Source organism: Temnothorax americanus, unplaced genomic scaffold, assembly GCF_048541705.1.
Source record: "Temnothorax americanus isolate GAGA-0224 unplaced genomic scaffold, ASM4854170v1 Scaffold36, whole genome shotgun sequence".
In the NCBI taxonomy this organism is placed as follows: domain Eukaryota; kingdom Metazoa; phylum Arthropoda; class Insecta; order Hymenoptera; family Formicidae; genus Temnothorax; species Temnothorax americanus.
In genome coordinates, this window is record NW_027509505.1 from 1089773 (window position 1) to 1107747 (window position 17975).

A 17975-nucleotide genomic window follows, 5' to 3' on the forward strand; every position below is an offset into this window, starting at 1 on the left:
GACGAGGAAGGAACGATGAGGAACTGGATGGCCGACAGAGAATTCTCTTGCGAAATTGCCGCTTGTTGGAGCCTTGGAGCTATGCCTTCTGACGATCGTCTGTGCGTTTACGTCAGGAACACTTTATTTTACATATTTACACCGGTTTCTCTCTCTTTCTCGAGATTGCGTCTTTGGTCTACCCTCTCTCTATCTTTCTCTCTTTCTCACGCATACATACACGCACGCACGCACGCTTCTGATACGCGTTTCCTCCTTCGAAACGGGTACGAGTGTAAATCATTACATAAATTAGAAAAAGAAAACACGCATCGTCGACTACCTGTTAAATGCGTCTGGCTAACCGAACGGTTCTCCGGAAACGGAAACGGAAACGGCAGCTTGTGCCTCTCGATCGAATCACCCTTTAACCAGTAATTCCAAGCTCGCCCTTATCCATTGTACTTTCTTTTTCGTTTTCTTTTTCTTTCTTTTTTTTTTTTTTAGTGCGTTCTGCCGCATATTGTGCGCCGAAAACTACGAGAGACAGGTTTCCCGTCCTGTCCTTTAAAAAGTCCTTAATGTAATATTGCGTTAACTTTAGCGATCCGATGCGAGTATCATCTATATTTATCACTCTCGATATACAATATCTTATGAGAATTTATCCTACGCGATATCGTGGAATTTCACATCGGCAATTTCATTGCGGGAGGTCTGTTTCTGGCGCGAAGGGATTGCGTCCGATTCACCGGTTAAAGGGTCGCGATAAAAACTTGGTTCTCGACTACGATAATAACTAATTGAGATCATAAAAATAACGAAGCTTAGATTACATTTATGCCCTGCTCTATGCGACGCGTGAGTATACGGTACCGTAAAACGGATGCTTGGATCCTTGGATCTTCAGTCGCCGAATGTCTTATACTGTACGAATTTAAAAATTGTCAAATATAACAACACGCTAAGAGACCTTTCGTGTATTTCAGGATTACAGATCTGAAGATTGTGCGCGGACTAAAATGTTCGAGGATTTTGGAATACGATCGTGGGAAAACTGAGGATTTCCAAAGAGGTGAGCACTCACGGGAACGAAGGAGGTCGGTAATAAAAGTGTTCTAACGAAGTGGTCTAACGAAAAATAAGTTGAACGGTCTGAGGAATCGAAGAACTTAAGGCGAAGAATCCAAGGATATAAGCATTCAATCTTTAGATCATTGGGGGATCCTCGAATCCTTATATCCTAATATATTTATATCACGTATGTACGTACGTATGCCGTATGTGTTTGTATGTGTATATATGTACGTGTGCATGTGTATGTGAATGGGTATGTGTATTAGGATGTCCCTTACTTGCTTACGTCCGATTATTGCAAATATCTCGCACACACATTCCACGTTTTCCTTCCTTCTATAAATCAATCCAAGTTCGAAATGTTATCATTCTTTCTAATTTTGTTGCCAATTTAGATACCGACAATTTAATTTGCCGATGCGATGCTCCCGTCACTGTGCAAGAATTTTCTATACAAATAAGAGATACCCTAGTACATGTATGCACGCAAACACGTGTGTAAAAGTACGCATGTATACATTTCTGGAAGTGGAACGTTCGCACATTATTGAGGTATATCTACGTTCAAGCGTTCGGATATTGTCGGTTCCTCGAGAAGCTAGAAAATACGCTCCACAGTCGGGAGTTAAATGCCGTTCTTGAATTTTTACTGAACTTTTACGCTTAACGCGTGCACAATCAGATCGTACCATTCTTCGAGAAAACTAGAACACCCTTCGAGCAAATAATACTTTTCTCTCGCTTTTACTCTTACGTGTCCTCGAAGAATCGTGCTTTCTGCAATCGTTGTTCCGAGATGTGCGACTCCGATAAATGAAATGAACAGTCCTAAACGTCCCTGAAGTGAAGCTAAAGCCAAACGAGCCGTGGACATGAAAAGTTATTGCAATTATTAATAGAAGCCAATTAATAAAACCAAAATAAAATGGATAAACATTTTTTTAATGCTTCCTATTTTATTATTGTTCAATTCAATTGTGTTGATTCGTTTATACCATATTGATCTTTCTTGTTACTTTAAAGTTATATTTCAGCGTCGCGTCACTTCAGTGACATCACGGACAGATATATCTCGATGAGATAAACGTGAAAGGAATGTTCAACGAGCGTAAAGCGATATTTCAATAGCGATATAGGTCGTCGTAGAGTTTTTGAGAACGGGGACCGTTAGAAAGTCAACTCGTGATTAAACTCATTAACTTGGATTATTATGAAATCCTTGAGCCTTTAAATCCTTGGATTCTTGGACCCCTGAATTTTGAGATCCTTGGACTCTTAGATCTACGGATTTAGAGTCGTAAACCTCGCACTCGAACCGAGATTTCTCGTGCTTAACCTCATTTAATTCGTCCACCGGAGTGTACTGTGTGCCCCAAAAAAAAGAGGGATCAGTACTTTGATCTCGAAAGTAAGAATTCTTTCCGACACGCCGTTTCGTAATCCAAATCCTAAATGGTGCGAACCGTGTTAAACATTAAAAATCAAAGGATTTAGGAATTGTATATTCGTAGTTTCTTAGATTTGCGATTCATTTTCTCGAATTAGTAGACCGAGAACTATTTTCGACTGAAAAGTGAAACTAAGCAGATGCGAATTTTTATTAAGTTGAACCTAGTTGATCCCTTCTTGCTGACATCTCCTATCGAGACACCCGGTACGACTTGGCGAAGACGCGCGGCCGAGAACAAATCGTGGCAGCCGCTGGTCCTTCGTACGATGATCCGTATCCGAAGTCATATAGTCCAGACCTGCACTTTTTCCGCGACGACACACCAGCTAGCGTGGTCGTAATACGATGAGATGATATGCAGGTTCTCAACATACTTGTTGATCAGCTGATCCAGCTCGCCTTCCCGAAAGACGTGATAATATTGGTGATAGGTAATGGAACCGCCACCGCGATCGGAGGGCAACGATTCCTGGGACGAAGCGTTGCTTAGGGTGTTGGTGCTCGCGGTGACTGGGCAGCCCTCTCGCCTCTTCGTCTCGCTCGACATCTCGTCTAACGAACGGCCACGTTCTTGCAGTCTTCGTCGCTCCATCGAGCACCGACGGGTGTTCCCTGCGTTCGGATTCGATACCAATGACACCGTGCTGCCGGTGAACAGTCTCGCAGTCGACGCCGTCTGGCTGCCGTCGCTCAGGCTCGTCGTCGCGTTCTCTATCAGAGAGTCGCCTACGTCGCTCGAGTCCATCGACAACCCGCTCTGAGAGGCACGCCACTTTCCGGCCACCTTCGAGCTCTCCACTGCCTCCTCGCACTCGAACTCGCCCGTCTTCGATACCATCACGAAGTCCAACGTGTCGTCCGAGTTGCTGCGCAATAACGACGAAGGGTTGGCGGAGCGACAGTGCTCTTGATTAATGTTAGATTTACGTCCTGCTTTCGATTGAAGATTGAGCGTGCTTTCAGCGTTGATAAACGATTTTTTGGTATCACTTACGAAATTACTATTAGATTCGGGATTGAATCTAGATACGAGATCGACTTCAGCTTTTAATTTCTCTTCGGATTCGCGATTGACTCTAAACATTTCATCGTATTTGGATATGAAAGTAGTTTTGGGCTCGGCTTCGTGCTTGACCTCGTACTTGGAATCATATGGAAATTTACGATCGAATTCGGATTCCAAAATGGTATCCTTGCAGAGAGATCCAGAGGATTTAGGTGTCAGTTTGGATTGGACCACATTGACGAACTTGTCGTGTCCACTCCTAGCGTACGCTTCGTTTACGATCCACGAAGTCTCCTTGGGTACTTGATTGCATCCGTCCCAACAGGCCGCGATGTCCGACTCCGTATCCACGTTATTTTCCGCGACGTTCGACGACGACGACGACGACGTGGTCCTCGACGTCTCGCAAACCTCGAAAAAATCGAACGACGAGTTCTGGCAGTACCGACTGATATCTCGTATAAGATCGCTGCTCGATTCGTCAGCGTAGCCGCCCAAATCTACCGAAGCGGATTTACAATCCTGCTTCAGGTATGGCCGCGTTCGCACGTTCGACCAGAAGCCATCATTGTTCTGCCGTTGTGCAACTTGGGAGAATTGTTCTACTTGGGCATTGTGTTGAATCGCTGTCTCCACGGCATCCTCCAGGGAGCTCGCCACGTTGGCAGCGGCTTCCAGAAGCCTCGTAGACTGCGAGGAGATGGACTTCCCGCTGTCCATAAGAATGCGCGATGTGGGATAGACCGTGTCAGTTGTTAAATTATCTTGCGAGTTGTCACGCATTATCTCGGTTTCCGCAAGGGGCGTGTCATTCTCGAAGTCCACGGACGAGATGTCGTGCAGAGGATCCAGAGGTGTATTCGAATCCTCGAGTGACGTTGTTCCCACACTCAACGACTCATCGTCACGTATACTACTTTCCGTTTCCTTCGTCCTCTTTGATATATCGTCTCCACTTGACTTGGAAAGACTCTCATCCGTCTGTGCGTTGTTTTTCTTCTCTTCAGCCTCCCTCCTCGCGACGTACCGTTCATCCGACGTAACGCTGATCACCGAGCCGACTGACTCCGGCGACGAGACGCCGCTGGAATCGCTATCCAAATCATCGGTCTCCGGATTGAACAATTCCAGGGATAGCAAACGTGGTAAAATCCTCGTGACTGTCTCCAGACGACCGGAGGCCGCCGTGGAGGCACGCCTTACCAAAGGAAACGACGGTCTAGCGCGCGTTGCAAAGCCCGGCTTCGCTATGAGCAGCTCCTTAATCTGATTCAATCTGGCTTTTCGGCTGTCGTCCTCGTTCGCGATCGGCTCGCGACCAACCTTGGGAACGTCGTGGAAGGTACGTATCAACGACGCGGTGTCCGGCTCTACGTCCGGTTCCACGTTCGGTACCACCGATTCCGATGTGAGACGGGATTTTCCGTCTGACGTCGGTGATTGTAAAATGTCATCGGGTGCTTCCTTGCAGACGACGGTCGGCGCACTAGGCTTTATCGCATTACCGAGGTGCGTACTCACACTCGTATTCGTGACGGTCGATTGCTGTTTTAGCAATGGTGACACGCCGACCACTTTGAATCTAGACGATTGACCACCATCCAGCGGCTGCTTGACACGCGGCGACGGCGGTGCCGACGTCGTGCCGAGCTGCAACGCCGCCGGTCGCGGCGCGGGAGGAACCTCATTGACCGAGGACGACGCCGGCGGTGCCGGGGCAGCGACGTCCTGCTTCGGCACGTAAATCACAGATGCGAAACTGTCTTCAGAGTCCACGCTGGTGTCGCTCTGTAGACTGCTGTCTTTGGACGAGTCAGAGCCGTCTTCGCGCGAGAGACGACGTTCGACACCCTCGATGCTACGTTTTACCACCGTTACTGGTTGCACCTTATTGTCCGTTGTCTTCGACTTCGTCGTTGCTTCCGCCGTCTCGGCGCACGCCGATTCGCTCTCGCAGGATTTCCATCCCTGCAGCATTCGAACAAAGCCATTCTTGATAGACATGCTAGAGACCTTCTCGATATTCGTTGTGGAGCGCTTTATTTTATTGGTGAGTCCGTCCTTCAGCAGCTGGAAGCGCCGACTGGCGCTTACCGGGCTGATCGAATCTTTGAGTGCCTCGAATGTTCGCCACTTGCAGATGAGTTCCTCGTTCAACGACGCCTGCTTCATGATATTCCGGCGCACTCGTTCCTTCTCCTCCAGCCGTTCCGTCGACATCAATTCCTCGTTCATCGAGCTCTGCTTTAACGGTACGTTACGCTTGCGCAATGGCTGGCAGGAGAAGTCCGGGAGGTCCTTGATCAGGTTTTCAATGGCAGTGTCTTCGGGATTCTCCAAACCGATTTCCTCTACGTATGACTTCTGTTTTACCAGCCGCGGCTTTGAGCCGCTCGACGATGATGAAACCGATCGCTCGTCCAGGATCAGCTCGGACGTCGAGTAGAAACCCGGGATGCTAGACCGGGAACGCACCAAATCGAGCCGCTCAATCTCCAGGATATCGCCCAAGCTTTTAGATTTGACGCTTAGCGTATCCGCGGAATGCTTGTTCGTCATCGTCAGTGTACGCGTGGTCTCTACGCGGCGCAGCTCGATCGGCAGCTCGTCCACATCGGTCGAGTCCTCAGGGTCGTAGTGTCGCCGGCTCTTCGTACCGCTCTGCCAACTTCCAGGAAACCACGCACGACCGCCACCTCCGCGTCTGCTCCTCGCTAATTTCTGAAAATAATCACGCAAACTTGCTGCATAAATATAATATGGAAAGTAACGGGACAGGAAAAATTCAATTCTTTCTTTCTGATATTTATCTTCGAAACAAAGTAGCAGCGGTCAAATGAAGAAATTCAAGTGAACAACTCTTGACATTTAACTTGACATTTAACTTTGTGATGACTATCTAAATATTGTGAGAAGGGATATCAATAGAGAAATATCTTGAAGTATTGTCAAAAACATTTTTAGTCGACTTTTTAGGTGCTCGAGTTTAAAATGTTGTATTTATAGGTAATCACTCTCTATCTCTATCTCTACCTCTATCTCTTTCTCTCTCTCTCTCTCTCTCTCTCTCTCTCTCTCTCTCTCTCTCTCTCTCTCTCTCTCCCCCTCTCATTCACTCACTCATCTAGTTACCTGTAACGCTCGCCGGAAACAGCTATAACAAGTCTCATTCGGACTAGAGAGACTACTGGTGGATGGTGACAAGCTGAATATCGGATCGATCCAATAACTCTTGCTTTTACATTTTCGTTGGTTATTTCTGGAACAAGAAATCATGACAGTTATGACCTATATACGATATTTACAGGAAATTGCAAAAGACGGAACTAAACATGCTAGGATCAATCCTAACATCGATGAGATAATTTATCAAAATCTCACCTCTTGGAGAACGACGGATATTTCTGTGCAGCATCATCATCTCGCTTCTCGTTACCGTCCGATACACCCGAATGCTTCGTTCCATCTGACGCTGTGCTCATGCAATGCGACTTGGGCCACGGTATTAAAACATCTTGCGATTCAAACTGCGAATATATATAGACAATAATAATATAATTCGTGTAATTCAGACATTTTAAATATTGGTCATTGAAGGAAGAAATTAAGCGAGATTAAAATTAAAAAATGAAGTAAAAGAGGATAATTTTGTTTACCTTTCTATGCTTTTGTTCCATAGCCCAGACGGATATAACGAGTCGACCCCCGATTCTAAGGACCCGCGCCAGCTCCTTCAATGCGTGTACCCTCCTCTCCGTGGTGGCGAAATGATGCACCACGGCGATCGACAGCACAGCATCGAAGCTCTCTTCTCGGAATGGTAGAGCCAAATTATCGCAGATTAGAACCTTATTGCACAAAAACAAATGATTCCGTGAGTAAAATATTCAACCGTAATACATAATAAAATATTTGCACGCATGAATTCGAAATCAGTTCTTCAAATTCTTTTGCGCAGAAAATATACAATTTCTATAATAAAATATAAAAAAAGAGATTAATTGATAAATTAGTTAAAAAATAAAAAAACTTCTATATACATTACATATAAGTGATATGTACACGCACCTCGTTTTCCTTCTCGCGCGCGATGTCCGTGAAACGCTTGCATCGGTCCACTCCTATCTTGAAAACGCTGTGATTTACGCTGAGATATTTTCCGTTGCCGCAACCTAGATATAGCGACATAACGTTGTTACACGGACGAAAAGGTAATATATAATGACGTAAAGCATTGCGGAACGCAAACTCTGTTAACTATGCGACGAATACTTCGCCATTGTGTATCGACAAGCGTTTACACAACACAATCAATGAAACTTATTTGTTAAAAAAGCCATCTCACGTAAAGTACAATATGTTTTTGACCGACCGATGTCACAGACGAGGGCACCCGGTTCCAGCTCTTGAAGAAACTGATATACTCGTGGCCAGTGTTTACTTTGCGTGGTCTTCTCGGCACATTGCTCGTATACTTCGTGGACGTAGGCTTGCTCCAAGGCCACCGAGCGAGCTGCGTGCTCTCCGTCGCTCTCAGACATCCCTCTCGCTAAGGTAATTTACCCTCGTCCACATGCGTGCGCTCACGATGCTGCACAGAAACATTTACCTCTCTAAATTGAACAATCGAAAAGTGATTCAACTTCGAAGACCGAAGGCACTCGAAGATCGAGAAAACAATTTGACGGAAACGTGGAGATTTAACAAGGTACCGAGGTATTTTTACACCGAGGTGAACGGATTCTCCTTCAACCAACGAACTACCGAAATGTCGACGAGTTACTTTGTTGATTTTTAGGACCGCAGCCCACAGGCTACCGAATAACCGGATTATAACGCATGGGAATTAAGGCTACGCGCCTACTCGTCACAGTGTAATACGATGATAACGCACATCGCGTTTTTGCTCATAGCCCGATCTCGCAGGGTGGCAAGCATCCGCAATAAAACAGCTCCTGCAGCAGTTTGAGTATCAGCTTGTCGGGCCTGCATTTCTCCGTGTTCTCCGTTTTCTTGGCGCGATCCGAGCGGTACCGCAAACGGGGCACCGCGTACGCTCGACACCATCGCAAAAAGTCGCCGGTATAATCCTCCGTGCGGATGAACGTCACGATTGCCCAGAGGGTGCAGAGATTCCGGGATTTCTTTCTGGTGTGCAGATAGAGCTGGCAGACATCCAGGAATGTCATGAGATCGACGACGCTCCTTTCCATGGAGAACACGTTCGAAGATCGGGCCGACACGGAATTTTCGCGAAGCGAACTCGATGACCGGGAACACCGCCGCGGGACACCGCGATCTGCGGCGTTTCAAAGGGAGCTCGGAAGTCAAAAGTCGCGATCGAAGATAGACGACCGAAAACCGATCCTTCGAATAGATCCTTTGGCGAGCGTCACCGAGCGGAAAATCCGCCTGGCGCGAGGGCTGCTCTCCACTCGCGCCACCGCCACCCCCGCATTGTGTGCCGTGGCGAACGCCGTCGGAGGCATAGTGGACCGACTTCAAAGAGCAGCGCACTCTTCCCCGCCTTCATCTTCCCTGTCGCGCGCGAGCGAGCGAGCGACGAAAGGGCCGAGTACGTACGTGTGTATGCGTTGTCGTTCGCAGGCTTCCCTTCCGATACGCGGCTGCGCGGTGAATTTATTCGATATCCCCCTTTCGCATAACTGGGTTAGTCTCTCTCTCGATGCACCAGTTTAACTAATTTAAGGATGTCACCGGATGCCTCGTGCGCGACGACCAATGTCAACCGTCGTCACTCAACGCAAACGAACGGCCGGTGCGACGGCGGGCGGACGGATGGATGGATGGATAGATAGATAGATAGATATAGGTGGATGGATGGACGGGCGGGCGGACGTACGTCGACGTAATATCGACGTGCGCGCTGTTGCTCGCTTCCGAGGGATGCGGCGCGGTGCAGCGATGCACGAGATGCGATTATTAATTCGCAAAGAATTATACGGGAGCTCATTCTCAAGAGAGACACGTGCAAGCGTCGCTGAACTGAACTTCCTCGTGATCTTTGACGCACGTCGACGCGTTAGAATGCCTCTCCTTGGACTTCCGGACTTCGAACAACAATAAAATCTTTCGAACGGAGAAATAACGCGTAGTCTACCAGCCACCCGCTTCTCACTCTCCAATCGATTTCAACGATTGAATTATTGTCAGACTACAATGCGCTTATATCCGAGGAGAGAGAGAGACTCGTCTGCATGCTACTAATGACAACGACTTATAAATAGAATGTGAAATGCATCCCACGCGAGTGCTTACGTCACGAAACGTCGCCTGTCAAGGCCCGATCGCATCGAGCGTAGATTGCAAACTAATTTAATTAGATAATCATATTGTTTAACTAAAGAGAAACGCGAGAAACATCGTCGGTGCACCGTCATATAGCTCTTTTCTTTTCTAAATTACAGATTTCTCGCTGCCTGGATATTTGGGGGCGCGAAACGATCTAGGAGTCGACGGGCGCTTTGTACCACGGACACCGAGATTTCCGCAACACGATGAGATTGCACCCGACGAACATTCGCCACCCCCCCGTTCGATGAAGAAGGAGAATCACTGTGCCACCACGGTTAGACTACGCCTTACGCGCTACGTAACGGCTGGGTCGTAAGTGTGTCGGTCTCTCGACGGCGTGGGTGGTACATACGTAGAGCAACGGCAATGTGCCAACCGTGAGAGAGGCAGCCATGAATGAAAGTGCCGCGTATCGATTTATCTGCGCCGCCCTACATACGAAATATGATAAATAGAGAGTGCCCCTATACCGATTTGTACGGTGACACTTGGAATCGCCACGTCATCCATATGTATGCGTATCCCGTGTGTTAATTGAGCTTTGCGAGGCGCAACAATCGTGTTATCTCGCGTATCTAATACGGGTATAATGAGATTAGATCAGATTTATTTCAACGAGAACACAATGCGGCGAGGGAGAGTATAAGACGGCATTGTATATTTCGTAATGTCAGGTAAACAAGCGATAGAATTAATTGTGAGAGCGAGCTAGTTACGTGAAAATCAGCGAAGAATTTTACACGCGCGTGCAAATAATACAACAAATTTATATAATAAAAATTATGTAATTCGCGCATGTTAACTATCCCGTTATCTAACAAATTCTAAACGCGCCTGCCCAGCATGGCTCAATTGCAGAATTAATTGAAGCTAGCAATTAGATGAATATTGTTTTCGAATCTCCCACCGTTTCGTAACACTTGTAATAATTTTTCGAAATTTTGTGTAACAATCGCATCAATTTCCATTTCAGAAATTCGGGCCGCGAGATGCGTCAAAATAAAGAAGGATTCGACAATCGGACAATGGAATTACGCGATTGCGTGTAATCGACGCCGAACAGCCGCAGACTATATCGACTCCGTCTGTAACGCAACGCCAAACGCGTCACCGTGTTCAAAACGATTCGATGTGGCGCCATTATTCATTCATGCGAGCTCTGCTTCTACGTCAATGACTGAGAACCCTTTCGAGGCCTACCGATGCCGATTTGACGATCGCCAACGTAGCAAATCCAAGTTTTGAGGAATTCAGATGTCGAGGTAAACCAAAAATGCCGAGTACCCGACGAACAGCAACGAATCGGAAGTCACCGCGATCGGAGCAACCCAAGCGTCGACACCAAGCACGAGCTATATCGACCACCTTGTACTCGATATCGATAAGACCGTATCAACCTTATCGCGTAAAACAACCGCGTACCTTCGTATCCCTGAATAGGCAAAATCAATTTCTTCGCGAGGGAGACCAGGGAGACTACCTACGCGCGAATCCGTTTCGGGCCGGCGACGGCCGCCATATCGTTAATCGCGCGAGACCGTCACCCCGCGGGGAGACCGACGGCGAAGACGTGGCCATCGGACACGCCAGGTTTAAACGGTTCTAATGCCAAAAATACGATCTTTCTTCCTAGACTTACCTGATGGGTCATGAGAGAGGCGGTATCTTCATGCTCGCGGTGAGATACGCTGCTGTGGCGGCAAGAGGGTGCAGCAGCGCGGTGACAGCGGCGGCGTCGGCGTCGGCAGCGGGGTCGGGGTCGGCGACGGCGACAGCGGTGGCAGCGTCGGCTGGTGCTAGTGCTGGTGCTGATGTTGCTCGCGCGAAATCGGCGTCGCGCGGATGTTCGCGTCTCATCGCGCCGACAAACGGATTCCTCTCACATCGCCCTCGCGTTAGACGAATCTCGCCTTTTTGTTCCTTTTCCCCTCTTTCTTTCTCCTCCTCGCTCGCTCGTTTTTTTTTTTTTTTTTTTTTTCACGGGACGTTTGCGCGACGAAAGGGTGTATAGCGCGCACGATGGACGCGCGTTTCGCGAAGAATCGAGCCGACCGACCGACCCTCCGACAATGGCTGCGGTTCCGCTGGGGGTTGAAGGGAGCACGCGCGAGGTAACGCGACGCGACGCGACGCGGGCGTCGCTGTGACGCATTACCAGCGTAAGAGGGAGGAAAGGGCGGAAGAGAGAGTGGGTGTAACGAGATATGTTTCTCCTGCCGGCTGCGGGTGGATGGGGGAGCGTAGGTAGATGCGCGAGAAACGTGCGGCACGCGGTATCTATAGCGAACTTATAATAGAGAACGTTCTCCCCGTGAAGAACGTCTCCGCGCGTGCACATTTGTAGTATTCTTGCGCGTCCTCGTGACGTGTTACGGACGTCAAAGGGAGTTGGAAGCGACGAATACAAAGAGATGCGTTTGGCGCTCGCACGTGCGGCGAGACGCGCGTGTCAGACCAGATTGCTTCTTGTCAAAAATCGAAGAAACTTTTCTCTTTAACGTAAATGCGATATCGATCGTTTTGAATTTACGATCGTCTAAAAAGAGATTTTTACGAATCGAGTTTTAGTTCGACAGAGGATATTAGCTTGGTATCAAACGCAGCAAACTATACGTACGAGTAGACCAATGTGGATTATTTAAAGTCAAGGGAGATATGTAAAGTATGGATACGATATGAAAGCAGAGCGTAAATACGGATACAGAATATCGCATTAAATAATGTGGTTGAATAAAGTTTATAAAATTCTTTATTTCCTATATTCTTCTTTATATATTATATATTATATTAATATAGAACGCGTAACGCACGCGCACGCGCGCGCGTATAAAGACGCCGATAGAAATTAAAGTAATACGTTACGACGTACGATCATTCAAATGAATTTTGCCTGACTTTGAGGACCTGATTAAAGGGCGAATACGGCGAATAGCGAAACACGTCGTCTATATTCAGATTACATCGAAGTATCACTACGCCCGACGGATTCACCTTGACCTTGATCTTGGTTTGTGGCGTCAGCACTCCGTAATCCACGTCCTCGTACAGATCCTGAAAAGTACATCGATCGCGATCACTTCCGAATTATTTTCCTAAAGATATGTATTCCGGATTAAGCCGTTAGCACGTGACGCTTACGAACCTCCACTCGGTATCCTCCGGGATACTGTAGACCCAGCTCTTTCAAAGTGACCGACACGTCCGACGGCGTGCCGTCCGTCCGCCTGTTAACGAACGCGATCGCGTACGAGTAGTAGGTTTGGTAAACCGGGGTGATGGGCCTTGCCCAGATTTCAATGCCCTTGTGCTGCAATCGTAAATTATCAATAAATCATACCGCGCGAGACACATTTCGATGATTTCAGCCGAACGATTACCACCGATATAACTGAATATGACCGTTAATCTTGCATTTCAACTAACTCATACGACAACATATACGTCGCATCAATATACTTGAGACACCGACACTTTAGCTTTTAAGTCACTCACTTTGTATATCCGTCGACCTTGAATGCCCAGCAAATCTTGATCTACAGCGATAATTTTTTTGTTCTGCAGAATGGCTTTATATTCTGGCCTGATTGTCCTGAGATCGACGGACATGAGCAACGGCGCCGCTAGTATAGCCCAGATCGCCATTTGCGTTTTGCTCTGCTCGTAGCTCAGGCCAAAGTTGCCGATGATCAGCATGTCCGGGTCGTTCCAGTGCCCGGGACCGGCGATGGGCACGATCACATCTTGATTATTACCGTAATAATCGATGATACTCTCTACGCTGGCCCAGGAGTCCTGGATATCGTCGAAGTTGCGCCAGAGATTGCAGTGTTCCGCAATCGCGGTATAGTTTGGCTGAAAATTAGATGAACCGTCAGAGCGATTGCTTCTGGAAGAAATAAATCGAAGAAAACGCGTCGATGCCTTACCTTCATGCCAGCGTAGATTTGGTAAACGGGCCAGCTGCAAGAATATATCATGTGCTTTCCAGTCTGATTCAGATGGAACCCAAACTCGGGATAGCCTTTCGTAAATATACCACATTTTAATATCGATTTATTTAATTGAGCGAGATAAAGAAAAAACTCGTGATTTAACTGTACCTCTATCCATGTCAACGGGATGTGAGTAACAACCGTCTAACTTGACGTAATCCACATCCCAGGAAGCGAACGTGGCAGCATCCACATCTAAGTAGCCCAATATACCTGGGTATCCAGCACAGGTGTAATTACCGTAGTCCTCGTAGATACCAAACTTGAGACCCTTTGAGTGCACCTGATAAACAAGGAAGCGTTTAGCGAAGAATTACCCAGTTACAAAAGAGCATTACGAGCCTGGGAAATGAACCAAGCGCAGAATAACGAATTCACGCGACTGGCAAACATTGAAACGGAGCAACGAACACTTCTAGAGCAATTGACAGTGAATTACATAATCTGCTAGACTCTTCATGCCGTATGGGAATCGTTCTCTGTCTGGTACAAGTTGCCCATTTGAATCCCTTTCTTTCTCCAACCAACAGTCGTCCACGTTAATATAGTCGTATCCCACTGCGGCGTACCCTTCAGCCACCACTATGTCCGTCATGGTCCGGAAAAGACGATCGCTGTGAATCACACGGGAGACCACTGTAATTACCTCTGCGCTCTGCACTTATACCGAATATTCTATCCGTATATCATCCAGACTGCTGGAAGCTCACCTTATACAATTGTCCGGATCGTTCTTGCAGTCGGTGTTGCACCTGAATCTCTCCCAAGCTAACCATCCCATCGGAGGTGTTTTGGCCAGGCCATTCTCCAGCGCTGGCACCAGAGTGACCAGCGACAGGAGAACACAAAGGGACCACAGGTTGCGCAGCATTCTGCAGAAAGGTAACAACAAAACTGCTCTCAGTCAACGAGCGAGGACAGCGGACGAGGCTACCAGGTCGGCAGCATAGTCCGGGGGCGCGAAACGGAGCGGGATTCCCGTGAGAGAACGGTCGACGGAGAGGTCATCAGGGGAGCTCGCTGGCCAGGAGGAACGACGCGAGGTGGACGCGCGTTGTGACGAGGCGCGCCTACCGTACTGATCTGATATAAGAGGCTACGCTCGCTCGCGCGCTCACCCGCCGCCGCCGCCGCCGCCGCCGCGAGTACTTTCACCCAATGCCCCATTTCATTTTTACGCGCGATCACCGTCGCCGACTCGCGTTGTGCCGCGCCCCGCGTCCGCGCCTGCCTCTGTCGATCCGCCGCGCGTCCGCCGAGACCGGCCCGTTGGCGTTACGCGGGTTGCGGGTATATATATAATCGCGCCGAATTTCCTACGCGAGCGGATGTGTGGATGTGCCACTGCCACTGCTGCCGTGTGGCAAGTGGCAAAGAGGTTAGGGGACCTGTCGTGCGCGCGACAGGTTAAATCACTTTTCGGCCTTGTGAAATCTTTGAAATCTCGCGAATTTTTTTTTTCTCTTCCTCTTTTTTTTGTGAAAGACTTCACGGAGTATAAGTATTATTCGCGCCTCGAAATCGAACGCGGATTTGGATTTTTTCCGGATTTCAAACTTTCGTTAGATCCTTTTTGATTTAATTTATTTTTGTCTCGTTGACCGTGTTAGCGGACCAAGCCGTTGAAGGAACTTGAGTTTGAGACTCCAGTCGACGTGTTATTATATTACCTCGATATCTTTTATTAGACTTTCAGATGATACAGCTCTTATTTAGACAGCTGTCGCGAAGGCTTCAGTCTGTTTAACAAGTCTCGTACGTTCTGTGAACACTTACAAGTAATGACTCCTAATTTATGCTTTATACGAATGATAAATTAAATGCACATAGATAAAATGCTTAAGTAGATGGAAAAAAAACGAAGGATAAAAATATGAAATATTCACGTCCTGCTCTTCTTCAATGATTTCAGGAAATAATAATCGAAAGTTATTTACCTTCCGGAGCGTTCAATTTCTTTTTTTTTTACACCGCAGTTTGACGCAATTTCTAAGTAACTTTACGCGCAAGAGCGTGAGCGCGAGCCTATGTTCCTCGACGGAAAAGTACGAGTGCGAGATGTCGTTTTTCCGAAGGCTATACTGGAAGATGCTAAACAATGATCATTATATGCGTCCTTCGTGTTTCGATTCGACGCCTCAAGGCTCCACGTCTAAAGCGTATGCGAGCGTATTGTCGGGAGTCAAGGTTTGTGAAGAGACACATCGAGGATTCCTATACTGTGCGGAAAAGTAGGCTCAATTCTCCTCCCTTCATATGCCGAACCTGCCGAACTCTCGTTGACGCGCTCTGATTTATACTGCAGATCTGTTCGACGCTCTGGACGCTGGCTTCGCTCGTCACCGATAAAAATGAAAGCATCGCCGGCCCGATGGAAGGGCAGTGACGTGGACGGCGCGTTCGGAGAGCGAGAGGAGACAAAGCGAGAAAACGGCGAGATCGGTCGAGCGATTCGACAGAGGGAGAACGACGACGACGACGGGCAATGGTAATATCGCGAGTGGGAGAGACGTGAACTCTCATTACTCGCAACCGTACCGTACAGGATGCCTCAAAAGTCGCCTGCTGGCTTCTTTCGGGGCCTACAATCGCTCGAATCCCAAGACGATGCTATATAGCTGTCGCTACGAATAAGGATCGTTATTATTAGCGTTCCTGTGTCACAATAATTACTTTCCCTATACTCTCGGCTTGCTCTTCTCTTCCCTTTCTTTCAACGCAGTAATAATATTTTATAATTATTGTGATTATATCACGACTGTGTGTTGCTACGTGAACTAACGTGTATACCAAATTATTTCCGTATATAGCGCGGGCGGTACGCCGCGACGCGAGCCGAGAAAGTAGCCAAATAGATGCGAACCGGTTCGCAATCCTTCTGCTAACCGTGGAAAAAAGGGAAAGAGGAGCCGCGGAGGGAGGAAGAGTGAGAATGTGACGTAGACACCTCGTTGAAAGAGAAAGATAACGCGCGACGGGGTCATCGCGATACTTCGGTAGCGTTCGTTCATCTATGCCAACGTCTCATCCGTATCACGGCGGAGATCTCTTGATCGCGCGCGATCATAATCTTTCGCGCACTTGATCGTTGAACGTCGAGCGTGGAGTGTGGGTCACCGGAATGGTAGGAGAACGGTTCGTTACGTTGTTGATCATGGTGATAGATTGTAGTTTCAGCTCAGAATCGTGTAGATTGCGCGTTATTAGCGGTTCGAGAGCCATACCGGAAACGGTCGCTCCGAGCACAATCGCTGCCAGCGAAAGAATAACGCGCGAGATACCGCGGAGATAATTAAAAAATAATTAAGTTCATTTACGTTCTTTGATTTTCTGGGACGTTGCAAGAAATTAGCATGGAGTTTTATCGGGGAAATCAGAAAAGTGCGTGTCTTTTTTATCACAACACACAATGGAAACTTTAAATTTCTAAATCCAAATCTCAAAATTTGTAGATTGCGATATCAAACAAAAGAATTTTAAGATATCGTTATATATCGTCACGCACATCTATATTTGTTTACTCTTTTAATAATTCGCGTTATTGATACCCAATATCTTGTTTCGTAATATAATGAGATATAATAACGTGCAGAAGTGTTTATGTTTATCTTTTCTCGTAATCACTCGTAATCGAACGGAAATTTGTTACATCACAGATGATTGTGACATAAATAACAAATTTAAATGTATTTTGCACTTGAATATCAAATATCTTATCTTAACCGTCGCAAATTAAATGTATTTTGCAGTTGAATATCAAATGTCTCATCTTAACCGTCGCGGCGCAAATTGAATGCTTTGCGCTAAACGTCGGACATAAACGATCGCGATAAATCCTCGTGAAAACACACGCTATGCGCACCCATCTCCCTCGCATTTCTTTACGAAGAAAGACATAAAAGAGCGCAGCTTCTCGCCTTCTAATTTCCCCCTTCTCCCTTCGCCTCGGAATGGAGAGTTTGATTTCTTGCACGCTCGCGTCTCTCCCCGCCAAGCTAATTCTGCTCTCTATCTCAAAGGGAAAAAAAGAGAGAGAAAAAATAGGAGGGAGAAAAACTGTCATAATGATACCGAATTAGCGTCGCGTCCTAATCGCGGTGGACCGTATTAGAGATGTGTCGGAAAGCGGCGGGTCGAGGCCGATGAAATATTCCCA

General features: G+C 47.3%; 3 protein-coding genes across 12 annotated transcripts; 1 reads left to right on the top strand and 2 right to left on the bottom strand.

Annotated features, from left to right (window-relative positions):
- Positions 1-73: 73 nt before the first annotated feature.
- Fid (class I SAM-dependent methyltransferase fire dancer) lies at positions 74-12002 on the bottom strand. Of its 3 annotated transcripts, none has more exons than XM_077414366.1 (7): positions 11467-12002; positions 7885-8103; positions 7581-7684; positions 7169-7360; positions 6894-7039; positions 6645-6771; positions 74-6233 (listed from the first exon to the last, which is right to left on the bottom strand). In XM_077414366.1, the coding sequence occupies exons 2-7, from the start codon at positions 8051-8053 to the stop codon at positions 2790-2792; spliced, it is 4182 nt and encodes a 1393-aa protein (XP_077270492.1). In that variant the 5' UTR covers positions 8054-8103; positions 11467-12002; the 3' UTR covers positions 74-2789. The 3 variants fall into 3 exon arrangements, with proteins under 3 accessions (XP_077270492.1, XP_077270494.1, XP_077270493.1); XM_077414368.1 differs by lacking the exon at positions 11467-12002 and adding an exon at positions 9096-9193; XM_077414367.1 differs by lacking the exon at positions 11467-12002 and adding an exon at positions 8407-8908.
- Positions 9445-17778, top strand: LOC143901823 (uncharacterized). 8 transcript variants are annotated; one of them, XM_077414417.1, is made up of 4 exons: positions 9445-10101; positions 10801-11089; positions 15796-16050; positions 16125-17778. In XM_077414417.1, exons 2-4 carry the CDS (start codon positions 11082-11084, stop codon positions 16309-16311), a joined length of 450 nt encoding a protein of 149 aa, XP_077270543.1. In that variant the 5' UTR covers positions 9445-10101; positions 10801-11081; the 3' UTR covers positions 16312-17778. The 8 variants fall into 8 exon arrangements, 3 of the variants coding, with proteins under 3 accessions (XP_077270543.1, XP_077270541.1, XP_077270542.1); XM_077414415.1 differs by lacking the exon at positions 9445-10101 and adding an exon at positions 10123-10501; XM_077414416.1 differs by lacking the exon at positions 9445-10101 and having other exon boundaries at positions 10123-11089.
- LOC143901815 (alpha-N-acetylgalactosaminidase) lies at positions 12559-14691 on the bottom strand. The gene is made up of 7 exons (XM_077414406.1): positions 14530-14691; positions 14259-14433; positions 13928-14102; positions 13754-13848; positions 13320-13679; positions 12970-13134; positions 12559-12878 (listed from the first exon to the last, which is right to left on the bottom strand). Exons 1-7 carry the CDS (start codon positions 14688-14690, stop codon positions 12699-12701), a joined length of 1311 nt encoding a protein of 436 aa, XP_077270532.1. The 5' UTR covers position 14691; the 3' UTR covers positions 12559-12698.
- Positions 17779-17975: the final 197 nt, after the last annotated feature.

Bases quoted from the DNA above. Each gene is read 5' to 3' on its own strand.
- Fid (XM_077414366.1), bottom strand. From the start codon at position 8,053: ATGTCTGAGAGCGACGGAGAGCACGCAGCTCGCTCGGTGGCCTTGGAG. The intron at 7,685-7,884 runs GTCGGTCAAAAA...CGCTATATCTAG, and splicing joins TGCCCTCGTCTGTGACATCG to GTTGCGGCAACGGAAAATAT. The intron at 7,040-7,168 runs GTAAACAAAATT...ATATATTCGCAG, and splicing joins TGGAACAAAAGCATAGAAAG to TTTGAATCGCAAGATGTTTT.
- LOC143901823 (XM_077414417.1), top strand. The intron at 16,051-16,124 runs GTAGGCTCAATT...TTTATACTGCAG, and splicing joins TTCCTATACTGTGCGGAAAA to ATCTGTTCGACGCTCTGGAC.
- LOC143901815 (XM_077414406.1), bottom strand. From the start codon at position 14,690: ATGCTGCGCAACCTGTGGTCCCTTTGTGTTCTCCTGTCGCTGGTCACT. The intron at 14,103-14,258 runs GTAATTCACTGT...CTTGTTTATCAG, and splicing joins TGAAGAGTCTAGCAGATTAT to GTGCACTCAAAGGGTCTCAA. The intron at 13,135-13,319 runs GTGAGTGACTTA...TTACGATTGCAG, and splicing joins AAGGTCGACGGATATACAAA to CACAAGGGCATTGAAATCTG.